At 36.8% G+C, this 14,339-nt stretch overlaps 1 protein-coding gene across 1 annotated transcript; it reads left to right on the top strand.

Annotated features, from left to right (window-relative positions):
- The first annotated feature begins 227 nt into the window (after positions 1-227).
- Positions 228-5,901, top strand: LOC149051347 (adhesion G protein-coupled receptor D1-like). The gene is made up of 12 exons (XM_089213900.1): positions 228-317; positions 404-494; positions 1,094-1,143; positions 1,339-1,468; positions 1,622-1,749; positions 2,522-2,624; positions 2,960-3,110; positions 3,618-3,699; positions 4,358-4,424; positions 4,681-4,763; positions 5,068-5,188; positions 5,710-5,901. The coding sequence occupies exons 4-12, from the start codon at positions 1,376-1,378 to the stop codon at positions 5,776-5,778; spliced, it is 897 nt and encodes a 298-aa protein (XP_089070026.1). The 5' UTR covers positions 228-317; positions 404-494; positions 1,094-1,143; positions 1,339-1,375; the 3' UTR covers positions 5,779-5,901.
- The last annotated feature ends 8,438 nt before the right edge of the window (positions 5,902-14,339 follow it).

Below are 14,339 nucleotides of genomic sequence, written 5' to 3'. Positions count from 1 at the left end.
ATCGGTTTCTGTCTGAAATTTCGCAAGGCTCTTTCTTTTCCTTTCTTTTCTCTTTTTGAATACGAAGAAACTTTATGCTTTCTGAAAAATTTTGAGTAATGCACTTTTTCATGATTCAGCTGTCTGTAATGACATTGGTGCCCAGAGCATAGGCCATGGTCGTTTTTCAAAAAAAAATTACATCTTTGGCAACCAAAATGAATACATTTCTCACCTCCCTTTTAAACAGATTCCACAGTACTTGGGATCGAATACAACAAACTTTCTAAGCTTTTATTAAACTATTCAGACGACACCGAGAGAGACAACAAAACAAAGTATGTATATTTTATCTTGATAACTGTAAATGGATTAGTAAAAAGCATTTTACTATTTTTTGATCATTCAATCTGTTTTATTTCAGGATACTGGACAGCGTAATTATGTCCGCCGTAATAGACCCTCCGCCCAAGGTTCTACCGGAAAACGTCACATTGATTTTTAAGAACATGCAGGTATATACGCTACTCTTTCGTTATGTTTACTATTTTTTTTAATTGAATCGGCGTTTTCTTGTTTGTTTGGTTTTTTTTTGTTTGTTTCATGAAAGGGAAACACCAATAGTCCATTCATTCCTTATTTGGGTGACTATGTTGTCATCTTTTTCCTCAGTTGAAACTAAGTTTTGATGACTGGCTCATAATATATTATTAGAAAACTGCTCGAGACTTGATTAATAAATGAGCATTACATCCCATAATTCTTCCTGCAATTTTTTAAATTTCGTCAACCTAAAGCCACTACAGGGGGGGGGGGGGGGGGACTATCAGACACTGGCAGCCCTCCTCGATTTTACATCGAAGACTTGAGGAATTCGAATTGAAAAACAAATTAACAAATTCTTTTTTGCTGAATAACAAATTTAGACCTGATTAATGGAGTGGTCCCGGAGAACTTAATGTTTAGAATTACCTTTTAACTTGGAGGGTAACATTCATATTCTATCTCTATGACGCCTTACCAGTCAGCTACTAGTAAGGTATCACCGAGGCGAGCGCTGAAGCCTTGTTATATTAATCTTTCAATCACAACACTTGATTCCTTTTTCCCTTAGGTGAATCGCAAAAAAAGAACATGTGTATTCTGGAGCTTCTCAGAAGAAAAGTAAGCATCACAGTAACAAATTATAAACAGCGTGAATTCTTCCGGTTTTTCATCGGAAAGGAAGCGAAAAGTATCAGAAATCACTTTAAAGAAATTAGTAGAGTGAGTTGAATTCTTTTCAGGTAGAGGGGGGAGGAGGTTTCCAATCGAATGAGTTATTTTAACTCCTTTCTCCTTGTCTGATTCTTTTTAAAGCTTTGGGAGTTGGTCAAGTGAAGGATGTTAAACAGAGATGATATCTGATCACCATACGGAATGTGTTTGCAATCATCTAACCCACTTCGCCGTGCTCATGGAATTCACCGACAATGCCGACGAAGGAAAGGTGAATATTTTTTTCTCTTCTACAAAACAAAATTCATACGGACTTAAAAAGGTACACAGTGGCATTAAAACTATGGCATTTATTTCTATTTATTTTTATTTATTAATAAAAACATTTACTTTGATACAGATAAAATAATTATGACCTTTACAGTTTTTCAATCAGGATAAAACTCGTTCGTCAGGTGAGCATGACGAAATACTGACATTCGTCACTCGAGTAGGGATGGCTTTATCTCTCACCGGAGTCATACTCACAATTATCAGCTATCTTCAGCTCACGTAAGTACGCTAAATTAACACTGATATCTTACTGAATTGTGGAAAATTAACTATAAGGAAAATGAGTCATGAGATCAGTTCTGGATCAATGTCAGCACAGACCGCTTGTAGCTGAAAAAGAAATCAAACGTTCTGAGATGATCTTTCTAATTTAATATAATTTATTTAGCTTCGCCTAATTATCTTAGGCGGGGAGACCACTACAGCTTTAGCCAATTACGGTGGACCCCGCGTTAACAATGACAAGGCTAAACCCCCCAATTCCCAGTAAACAGCAGGCCAGACCGCATCACAGTAATCTCGTGAGTGGGTTCTTTAACGTCCCCTGCAAAACCAAATTGACTAATTAATAGAAGCAGGAGACAGGACATACCGTTTATTCGTCCTTATCCGAGAAGACTAGAATGTCTATCCATTTCTTGACATTATAGAATGGTTGCACATTCTCCTCAGTTATTTTAAGACCTTGAGTGTTGGTCCAGCCGGGAACCATTTTCTTAAAAAATGATATCTCACCAAGGAGTGAAAATATCTTCAAATTAACGTTAGTGTATAATAGAAACTGTCTAGTCAGTATTCTTTTATCCATTCGTTATTCACTAGTTAATTCATTTAAAAAATGTATTCTGTCGGCGGATTTATTCATTCATTTGGTGGATCATTTGCAATTGTCTTTTTGATGTTTTTTTTTTACAATTCATTGACCTTAGTTCTGTTTTTGTCTGACTTCTAAATCAATTTCATTTAGTTGCTGTTTATTGGCTTGTTGTAGAGATAGAAATTCACCTTTGTGTCACATACGGGTTAGTCTGACTTCCTGCATTGGAGCAAGCCATATCATCTTTTTCGCTGGGATCGACTCCACTGCAAACCAGGTGACTTTTTGTACTCCTACTTTCGTGTTGGTCATTTAATGTTACTGTTCTTGTGCTTGTTTGTTTGTTTGTTTAGTTTGTTTGCTTGTTTTTTTTAATTTGGTCCAGCTTCTTAACGATTAAAGACTGACTGATCTATCGAGTGATTCTTTTCTCTTGTTTTTTTGTTTCCTTGTTTGTTTGTTTTTTTTGCATGTTTTCTATATTGTAGTTTTGCCTTGTTCTTTCTGTTTACGTTGGTTTTTGTTTCTTTCTATTTTTCTGGATTATTATTTCGGCAAATGCCACTTTTCGGGCAAATTATTACATTTTTACCGATTACCTATTCCTTGTAGGCTGCTTGTGTAGCTGTGGCAGCTCTTATGCAGTATTTCCTGATGGCCAGTTTTTGCTGGATGCTTGTCGAGGGGATTTACATCTGCTTATTTGTTGTAAAGGTTTACAACATTACCGATAAAATGCATCGTTATCATGGCTTTTGCTGGGGTGAGGAGCGTCGTCAAGAAATGGGAAAAATGGGATAGGACTTGAACAAATACTTGAGGAAATGTCTTGATTCTGATTTGGCAAAAATTAAACCGAACAAAAATATTTTTAAAGGACTTTATTTTTTAATTCTTTAAATGAACACGCGCTTTTTTCGGAAACCGTTGAATCGTCTTCAGGTGTACCTGAGTTAATCCTAAAATATTTCTAGTGCTCATTAGAGCTAGTTATAGTTGCAGATATAGTTGGCTGAAATCACGCAGCTATGGCTAATTAGCATTGTTTTAATAATTTCATACCCACAATCAAAAGGTTTCAAGAGTTAAAAACATAAAAAAATCACATGGGAAATTCATATAATAGCGCAACAACTTACGGTCAGTGGTATATTAAAACCATTAACTTCTACAGTTATCAGCTCTGGCAAATGTAATAACACTATAACTCGATTGTTTTCGCTGTAATGCCTTACTTAAACTGGCAGCCTTTCATCATTACTTTCCTCAGGACTGCCTGCAATTATAGTTGCTGTATCTCTGGTAATCGCTGCAGGAAATGATGGAATCGAAACTTTTGTCAATGATGAAAAGTAAGTTTGAAAGTTTGTTTATTTTATTGACTTTATACAAAATGGTCGAAGCCCAGGGAATGCAAGGACTTAATAACAGAAACCTGCAGCCTCAATAACTAGCCTCCCCCCTCCCACACACCCACTAGGCACCCCTCATTTCAAGTTGTGGATCTCTCCATGTATAAGAGTAGGAGAGGGAGAGTTTCTAAACCAGTATCCAAGATAGCGTCTTTTCGTAATTTTGCAGAGTCATATAAAGGCAACATGCTGAATTAAAAATGGATTTTGATTTGACATTCTGTTAAGAAAAGCCTTTAAATTCTGCCATTAATGTAGAAAAAAATATATATATATATATGTTTATATCTGTATATAAAAATATATATATTATATATATATATATATATATATATATATATATATATATATATATATGCTCACTAGCTTTTCTAGTTTGAGCACTCTGGCATGGCTTAGATGATACCACATATGTGAGATCACTTGGGGTGGCTATATAGCCTTACCTCCATCCTAGCATCAGCACTGCACTGATTAGGCCCAGAAGGCCGAAACAGTACTGTCTGCAGTTAGTTATATGTTTATATATGTATATAAAAAAAAAATATATATATATATATATAAGTCTGTTTGTGCCTTTTATTTTTCTAATTCTAAGCTGCTGGATGTCCTCCTCTAACGATGTCATCTGGATATTTGTTTCCTTTGTTGGATTCGTCTCAATCGTAAGTGGCAACAGTTTGAATTTCTTTAATGGATATGAGTTTAATCTTCTAAAGATATTTGTTTCAAAGTTGATTATAACAGCATCTCGACAATCATTTCTGTTCTTCTTCTTCTGAAAAGGAATGAGTCTGTGACTCTTTGAAAGTACTCTTTGAAAAATTACAACATAAGCTAGTGCAACAAAAGTATCCGATATTTCAGTTTTTCTCTTTTCATACCTCCATCTTCTTTTGTTTTCCCTTTTAATCCCTGAAGATTAACATGACGATCCTCGTGCGAGTTATAAAGGAAGTAACAACAATCCAACAGGTGAAGGATAGCCCGACTGAGCAGATCAGGTGGGCTAATAATAGTTACTTCTCCCGCCTCTTGAATGCTTCCAATCAACAAACAATCTCGCATCATAGCTTGTTACAAAGAAAAGCTGGCCTGGAATTGATGGGCTTTGAATGACGCCCTAGCACATAAAATATAGTGCGTTTTCGATGGACGACCTTCAAACTGCTTCTTTTGTCACTCCCGAGAATATATCGCGACTATTCATTGCCTTCAATTTAAGCTAAGAGTTTTCAATTTTTCTTTATATCGATTTCAGATGAATGCTTTTGTTTTCCAAGTGACTATTCATTTGGTCTCTTACAGGCTTGGTGTCCGTGCATGCGTGGTGTTAGCTCCATTGCTGGGTGTCACGTGGCTGATTGGCTTCCTTGTGCCGTTACACATCGCCTTCTCCTACATTTTTGTAATCCTTAATTCCACTCAGGTAAAGTCATCTAAAACCTTAAGGGTTTGTTCAAGCATTTGGCTGCTCATATGTAGATATAAGAACGTACGTATAACGTGAAAAGCGTCAGGAATACTGAAAAGCGTCTCCATATCCAAGAATAATTCAGATTTACTTTCACATACCAGATCCGTGACCCTCGTAAAGAAGCCGACTGGAGACTATTTAAACCTTCCTTTTGCACTTGCATTTTCATCTTCAAAGCCTTAGCTTGGCTTAATTATGATACTGGAGTCACCATGAATCGATTACATCTAACGGATAGAATTGTATTCTGGAAAATAAGCCTCAGATAAGTAAACGATCATAGCTGATATGGAAAGGAGACCTTCAGCTGAGTTGTTCTAAAAGACACAACCCTACATTCCCGACAAAAAAAAACAAAAACAAAGACAAAACAAAAATTTAAAAAAAAAGTGGAAAGCTTCTCTTATTTCTGCATCTATTTGCTCGTTTGTTTACCTATTAACCAATGAAGTTATATCTATATTTTTTAAAAGGGATTATTCATTTTCTTCTTTCACTGCTTGGGAAATAGTGAGGTAAATATGAATTTTGAGTCCCCGTAATTCATATCAAGAAAAGCTGGTTACATATAATGAGTGCCTGTTATTTGACTTCTAATTCTTATCTAGATAAGGGAGAGTTTCAAAAGAAGAGTCCAAAAAATCCACCCAAGTGCATTTAATCAAAGGCCAGGTGACAATAGAGGAAACTCTCAAGCCCGTCAGAGTCACAGTGATACTGAGATTCCTGTGCAGGATCAAAAGTAATCAATAGACTTTGAACTTTTGTCTTGCCAATGGAATGGGAAAATACTAAATGCATTTATAGCCAGCATCACTTCTGTTGCTTAGGCTTTAGCCTAAAGTTCAAGTTAATTCAAGTTAATTCAAGTTGTATTTATGCTTTTTTTAAGTAATTTTCTTAGCCCCAGGCTTAGCTAGGTTGATAATATTTAGCCACACTTACCTGGCATCGTTGGCATTATATGGAATAATTATTTGCATTAAAATCAAATTGCCCGAGAATACCAGTTTATATACTGATTACGAGTTTGATATACTGATTAATCATTTAACCGGTAATCAGGTCTGAAACGTAGAAATCAATTTTGCTGCAATTAATATTTGTTAAGTATACAAATAAAGTTCGTAGTATATAACAGTTAACCGTATAATGAAGACTTTACTAAACTACAACATACCTAAGGACCAATTATCGTTTATCGTGAGGGAAAGGAGGGGCTTGGGTTAAGCGAGGGGGGGCGGGGTGCGTTGGATGTGTCACTTTAAGATTGTGTCACTATAAGATTTACCTAAGGCTCTATAGCCTGCGTGTAGCCGTACCCTCCCCTGATGGTAAAACGGAAGGGACGGAACATCTACGAAAATCTGACACTAATCGTGTTCCACGACGTCACTCTAATTTATGCAAACAAATTGTCTCTTCATAATGTTTTTTTTTTGCGAAGTGACACGTATTGGCGAGGTTATCGAGATAAACAATGACATTTAAGTGAATTCATTCTCCATTTGCGGGTAAATTTGCAATTCAGCGTCCGAGCTCGACTGTATACTTTGTTTTAAGGATATAGGAAAAGATGATAAGCGATTTTTGGTATGGAGTAAAAAGAGGACGATGTTCAATTGGCATCGCGCTAACCAAACTAGATTTCAACGTTCTGCTTGAATTCGTAAACAGTGCCACGGTCGTCGAAAAGAATTGGATCATTTGTCACAGAATCTCAAGGATTTCATGGATTTCTATAAGAGATAGTTATGCTGCAAGCGTGAAGAAAGAGCGACTCTTTTCTCAGTCCAAAGAATCACTGCAAGGGACAACTAGTTTTAATTTAGCTTCGCAGCACCGTTTGCAAAAACACCGAAAGTTGAAGGTGCACACTTTCCTTAAAACCTTGTCGTAAATCGTAAAACATTTAGTTCATCTTCTTCATCGTTAGTATGAAAATAAATTACCAACTCGAACCAATCAGAATTGACGAAAGAATCAACAAAAGGAATTAACCAATTAAAAGTCATTATATATTTTCTTACAAAAGAGTGACGTCACGGAACACGATTAATGTCAGGTTTGCGTAGACGTTGCCTCGCTTCCGTTTCACCTTAGCGGGGGGAGGGTACGGCTACACGCAGGCTAAAGGCTACACAACATTCTTCTGATTCCTTCCTTGCACCCCCCCCCCCCCCTGCGACCACTAGTCCTCTCCATGTTCCCCCTGAAAACCAAGTATTCCCCCTAAAAAAAATATTTTCATCCACACCCTTCCGCATTCGTCGGTAGATGGTGACTGGTCCTTTCACACGAGAACCCTAGCCTAAACCGGTAAATCTGTATGAAGTGCTCCCCCGCTAACTCATTACACTTTAGGATATTTATCTCCAAATTCAGAAAACTATACGTAAAACTACGAAACAGTGAAGCAAAGCTCGCAAAAATGTTCCTCTGATGAGCTATTATTTCGACCGTGGAGACAGCAATTTTGAAAATTTCCCATTAACCGGGACGTTTCTTTAAATTCGTGGATATACGAGGTAAAGGAACGAGTAATTAAGGGACTCGATATTCAAATTTTGTGGCATTGGCAGCGGCCTGAGGAGTCCGGGGTGCGTAAGGATCTTATTAAATTTGGTGGACTGATCATTAAACATCGCAGATCAATTTAGGAGGACTTCTGTGGACTGAAGCTCAAATCTGTCTCCAGGAATCAGAGGATCCTCAACCTCACATAGTGCCTCCTTCTATCTTGATTTTTTTCTTTCAAGAAGCATGTAGATATTTTGTTCGTAAAGTTAAAGAATTTGCTGATAGATCAATTTCGTGGTATGTTTCGATTTCCATTAACAGCGTGTTAGTTAGCATGCGGTATAATAAGGATCAGTTGGCAATTACTCCCATCCGGGACTGTAAGACCTAAAACGTCAACAGAAAAGCTAGTTATTCCTGTTTTTTTTTCTTCGGAGCACCCGGATGCATTACATCATTACCTGGCCATACTCCGTTCAAGAGGGGGAAAAAAAATAATCGGCCTATTGTTTGTTCGCTAAAAAGATCACATTAATATTACAAAATAAAATACACAGCTGGAAATATCTGGTGCAAAATTGGATCTACTCCATACATCATTAAACGTGGATTGAGGAAAGACAAGCTATATTCTGACGTTTGGGTCTCCGCAGTGCATCTCAAGCCTGGAATGATGAAAGCACTTTGGCACGCGTTAGCATTTAGTTCAGTTTTCTTCATGACGGTCGATCTAGGTGAGTGGGTTAACATCTTTAATTTGACATGTCTACTTTCTAAGTACCACTTATCGACAAGAAACTACTCCTTACTGCTAAAAGCCTTCAAAACCATTGACATAATTTATGAATGGATCACATATAGATAGATATGAGTATTCCCTGTCGTTTTTTGGAGTACAAGTTAAAATTTCTCCCATATTCCTTGAACGGAAAACATCCCAAAGTTGCGGTATATCACCAATATGGACTACTTTGGTAGAAAAAAAAAACAATGCAAAACAATTAACTTCTTCGGTTTAAATAAAATCCAGCAGATTTTCGTGGATCATCGCTACCTTTGAGATAAAAATTGTCAAAGACCGATCTATGCAATAGATACTTAAGCTTACGCGTAATAATGTACCACATGACTAATGTTACATAGAATGCATGTCAAATTATTTTGCATTTTAAACTTCGCCTCATCCCTTATGTCATGTATATCACTAAATTCAAATTGGCTTGGCTCCAACCGCTTCGACTTCACGAATTGTCGGATGCGTTTCCTCGCTGCAAAGACTTATTTTGTGTGAGATGCAACTAAGCCTCGTTAAAAAAAAAAGTTTTTTTGAATTGTCATCGATAAACAGAAAAACCATACCTAAATTTTGCGACATTTCCCTAGCATCACATATAACGAATTTATGCTTAAATTTAGCATTGTGTAATTTTTAAAAGATGTCAACATTACGAGCAAATGTCGGCAACAAGGGTTGAAAAAAGGGTCTTTCAGCTTTTACGTTGGAAATGAAAAGAAGAATAAAATGTTTGGATTATAAAATGGGAATGGCAGACCCTTTAGATATATTTTTAGTATCACGATTATTAAAACCTGACTGAGGCAGTTTCGATCTTAGGCTTTTCTCCTAAGTGAGAAGTATTCTTCAAAAACTGCTCTCTCTTTATTTTCAAACTGTCGCTTCAAAACTTCACCTCTAATGACTTACTTGTCATTTTCCGTCTTCTTTGAATTTTTGAATTTTCGAATGTTAATGGCTGGATTGTGCAACTCGTTAAGCAGCAGTACAAGCGCGGTATGCCGCTATATTCATATTCCATCTTAATTACACTAGTTCAGCTAGAAAACAGTGTTAGCTTACTAAAGATAAAAAATTTTTCGCGCACAGCGAAACGGGAGCCGTTCTGCGTAAATTGAAAATTCGTTTGAATAGGACCGTTTTGCCAAATTACACAGAAGTAGTTGCGTCAGATGTTTGAGATACTCCGTTTTCAATGTATAACTACATCTGACGTAGTATAAATGACAAAACCAAGTAGAACCATGGTCTGTCGAGACGAAAGACTCAAACTTGAGACATGAGCTTTTAAAAATTCACTTTGAACGGTTAATTAAGCTTCAGCCACTTCTTTTGGTTTAGATCGAAAAAGTTTATCAGGAAAAGATGTCTAGAGAAAGAAAACACAAGGTGAGTTTATTTCCCTTCTGAATGAAACCAATAGTAACTCCCATCTAACAGGATCCTGCTATTTCCGGTGTTCAAAACAATTCAGTAGACCTCTATTTTTCTTTGATATGCTTCGTTGGCAGGGAACAAATGCAAAGATGTCCACTCCAAAGACTCTTCGTTCAGGAAAAGAACAACTTGTTCGAGACTTAAAAAGGATGGACTGCTAGGCCGGTGGAATTGGAGATCCTGTAGCTTCCTTCCAAATACTTCCCTTCACTGGTGTTGTAAATCATTAGGCCGATGTCTTAAACTCAACAAAGTTACTAAAAACTGTTCTCGCAATCTTCAATCAAATCTTGGAAATTTTACGTTACTTGATAGTAAAAGAAAGTGGGGGATTTATATCAGACGCGACTTTGGTCAAGGAGAGCGTTGCAATCGCATTTTATTCAAAGCATTTAGAAATTGGGGTAGGTGAATGAAAACTTGGGACAAATTAACACTATCTGCATGCTAATTCACTAAAATATTGGTTTATGCTCAGCATGCGTATATCGAGTTATGAATACAAAAAATTGAAATTGTGCAATTTAAATCACGTTATTGAATAATACTTTTAGGAAATATCAACACTTCGAAACAATATTTATTGTTCGAAAAGCAAAACAAAAATTTCTTGCATTTTCATTTTGAGCTCAAAAATGTATGAACCGAACGGTGGCTAAACTCGACGGGAACTTGTAGTCGAAAGTGAAACTCGCACTTATTGCAATAAGTTATACATCGGCGAAACAGGAAGACGACTGGTTAACCGATTCCGAGAACACCTTCGCGATGTGGAAAGAAATGACAAGGACGCAATCTTCCCAATCATTCTAAACAGCATATGGCAGTTTGCGGCCTTTCCTTACATCTAGGCAGTTCGGAAAGCCGTAAAACACTAGAACAAAAATTTATATTCCAAATCGGCACCCTTAATCCCCATGGAATCAACGAGCGCTTTTCATTCAACTAATTTATTCCTGTTTTCTCGTCACCATATTTCCACCAATGGCGTAGCTCCACTTTCTGCATATAAACCCACACACAACCCACAATTCCTCTAATCGCTCTGACGAAGGGCTAATGCTCGAAACGTCAGCTATTTTATCCTTTACGGTGGCTAATTTACGTTTTCAACCCAGTTGTTGACACTAAATTACCTGAAACTGTACATGTCTTGTTATGGTTTCATGAGGATTGATAACATTTTGATTTACCACAGAAGTTCGTTAAATTAGGTATATGGGAAGGACTTTCGCTAAGAGAAATGAGGGAAAAAACGAAGCCAAACAAAAGGGGAAACCACAACGAAGCAAAGCTATTAAAAAACAAACAAACATAAATAAACAAAACATCGCTTATTTACCTCCAATTCCACTTTTCCGTCAATTATTCTCGCAGGAAACATGACGGAGCAGGAAGAACATGGAAAGGTAATGGCAAAAGATTCATAATTAGAGCAATACTGAAAGCATATCTGATATAAAAATCATGACGTAAAAAACTGGTTAACTCGTATGAGGAGGGCAAATCATTGATTAACTAAATGACTGTCTGCCTGGCTGACTGACCAACTGATTGACTGACAGATTTTAAAATCTGGAAGAATGACTGAAAGCTTGGCAAACGTGACTGATTGATTCATTGTTTGAGCCCTTGTTTATTTATTTGGTCCATTTAGAGGCGTCGTATTCTGGATTTTTACAGAAATCTTGACCCTAAAAGGAAGAAAGACTCTCAGGTAATGCAGTTTGATTATGATATTGCTTTTCCAGAATAGAACACACAGGAACTGCATGAAATTATGTTGTCGCCAATAGCAAAAAAAAAAATAGCGAGGCACAAAAACGCGATGCAATACGTTACAGAAGGGCCCTAGGCTACGTTTGTAAACCAATCGGTAAAATCAACTGCCAGAAGCTGCTTGAGAACTCGAATGAAATCCGAATCATCGAGCGTGCCAGCCATATACATGTCGTGTATTTAAAGTAGGTATCTAAAGTATTTAAAGATTTCACAACCTCAAAAATTCACCTCTAGCTAGATTTAACCCTTTAGCTCCCACGAGTGATCAAGACAGAATTTCTCTTTACAATATCAATACAATATCAAGCAGACAAGCAACGAGAAAGATTACCTGATCCAGTACCAAATTCTCTGAACTAGCATTACAAGAATTATGCGCCAGACAGTAAGGAGAATTACTAATGAGATCTTGGAAGTTAAAGGGTTAATGTCACCCATCTCAAAGATTTTACTCTGTCAAAAACTAATGGCTCGTTACAACCTTTAAAACTTCAAGGGAAAAATTGATTACAATGATGAAAATGAAAGATTACTTCTTAAACCACTCTAGGTATATATCTGCCAATAACTCTCCTTCGATTCCTATAAACAGGCCGCGTTCTCTTTACTTAAAAATGTAACGTCGTCCAGTACAAAGTTTTACGCGATGTTCTCCACATTGGCTTTTGAGGACTTCCTGAGGAGACACATTCAAGCACATTTGAATTCTACAACTACCAACATTTCCTTCTCAGGCGAAGTCGCAGGTAAGCCTAAAGAGGAAAATGAAGATGAAAATTAAAACAAAAACCAAAAAACAAAAAACATAAAAAAAACAAAACAAAGTAACTTCACGGCCCTACTCAATGTCCACGCAGGCTTGTCCCTTGTAGCCCTCTTGGCTATTTTTTCTTCTTCCGTTTTGAATAATTTAGTGACATAGCTCCTCCTTTCTTCCAAATAGGTAGTGCTTAATTATAAACTAAATTCTACAAAATGATGTCTTCCTTCTTACCTGATATTGGGGAAAATGAAATAATTATTGGAAAATTTTACTGGATGAGTCTTACTTTTAGCTGGGACAAGACCAGTGGCACTCAAGCAAATTTGATTAATGATATATGGGGCTTAATATTCTACTATCGGAATAAATCGACACCTTAAAAACACGTATATCTAAATAGTCTTGAGATTACATGGATTTCTTTTTTTTTTCTGTATAACCCGTAATCGTAGATGTTTTTGCAAGTCGTCCTCACCGTGACAGGGGCAAAAAATTTCGTTTTGCTGATTCCAAAAACGAAAACTTCGTGGAAATTTCATATCGAAACACTGACGAGAATGGTGAGTATTTTAAGGCGTAATCTCACTCAGTAATATCTGAACCCTTGATTAACATTTTTTTGTTATCCGATGGCAGTAATATCATGGCGGAAGAGATACATCGAGAAATAGCTGTGAAGAAAAGAAAGGGAAAAAACAAAAAAATCGAGGCGCAAACAATTCCATGGTGCAGTTCAAACATAGAGTAAGAAAAGAGAGGAAGTAAACAAAATATCTTCGACCATATTTGAAACTTTTTAACACACCATGGGAGGGGGGGGGGAGGATCAATCGTCGCCTACAGAGAGTAGAGGAGGGGAGGGGGGCCAACTATAGAGAATTGACTGCCAATCAACCCCAGTGAGTGGGGATCAGGTTATCGAGACACTATCAAAACCCTCTGACAGCTCCCACGCCAGGCAATAAATATTGACCTTTACCTTAATTATCTTTCATTCAATTTAATTCCATCAAGGCTCAATGGTTGTAGGAGTAATGTACAAAAATCTTACCGAGTTGTTTACATCAGACAAGAACACCAGAGGAACCAACAAAACAAGGTTTGTATTTCAGCAGCAAGAAAATCAAAGACATTTGTTAAATCAAAGTATAAAGACTGCCGTTAAAAAAAAATTATAAAGAAAAAACTAAAATAAACAACATCCTTCACGTGTATGGCGAAGATAATGATAACATCCAAACCTACCTCATGGTCCTAAATTATGGTCTCTCATCAAAGACCAAGGCTCAGAACAAGAAGTGAGCAAGCATTGACAACTTCTGCAAGAGATTTTAATACATTTACATATTTTTTTTGTTTACAATAAATGTATTTACATATTTTTTTGCTTCGAAGCTATTTAGAACTTCATTTAGTATTTTTGTTGTTTTTGTTATCAGGGTGCTGAACTCCATAATCATGTCCGTTGAAATGTACCCCGAGCCTGCAGATGTACTGCTGGAGAACATCACCTTGGTTTTTAAACACATAAAGGTATGTACATCACCTGTACAATGAAAGGAATTCACATCCCCCTTTTACACCTTGTTAAATCTGTAGCTTTCTCCATGACAGTTTGCCTGACACTCGAAACGTTAGCTCTATAATCTCTCTACGGTGGCCAATTCACGGTATCAACTGAGCTTAGCCATCTCATGATTTTAAGCTTGTGTATAAAATCTTAGATTTTAAACTTTATATTTTCCATCAAGAGATTAGAGACTGAGTTTAAACTTCCTCTTGATTCGTACTTTTTAAACTTATTT

This window comes from Pocillopora damicornis, chromosome 1, assembly GCF_964200805.1.
Source record: "Pocillopora damicornis chromosome 1, jaPocDami1.2, whole genome shotgun sequence".
NCBI lineage: Eukaryota > Metazoa > Cnidaria > Anthozoa > Scleractinia > Pocilloporidae > Pocillopora > Pocillopora damicornis.
The sequence above is the reverse complement of the archived record's forward strand: the minus strand, read 5'-3'. Positions and strand labels throughout refer to the sequence as shown.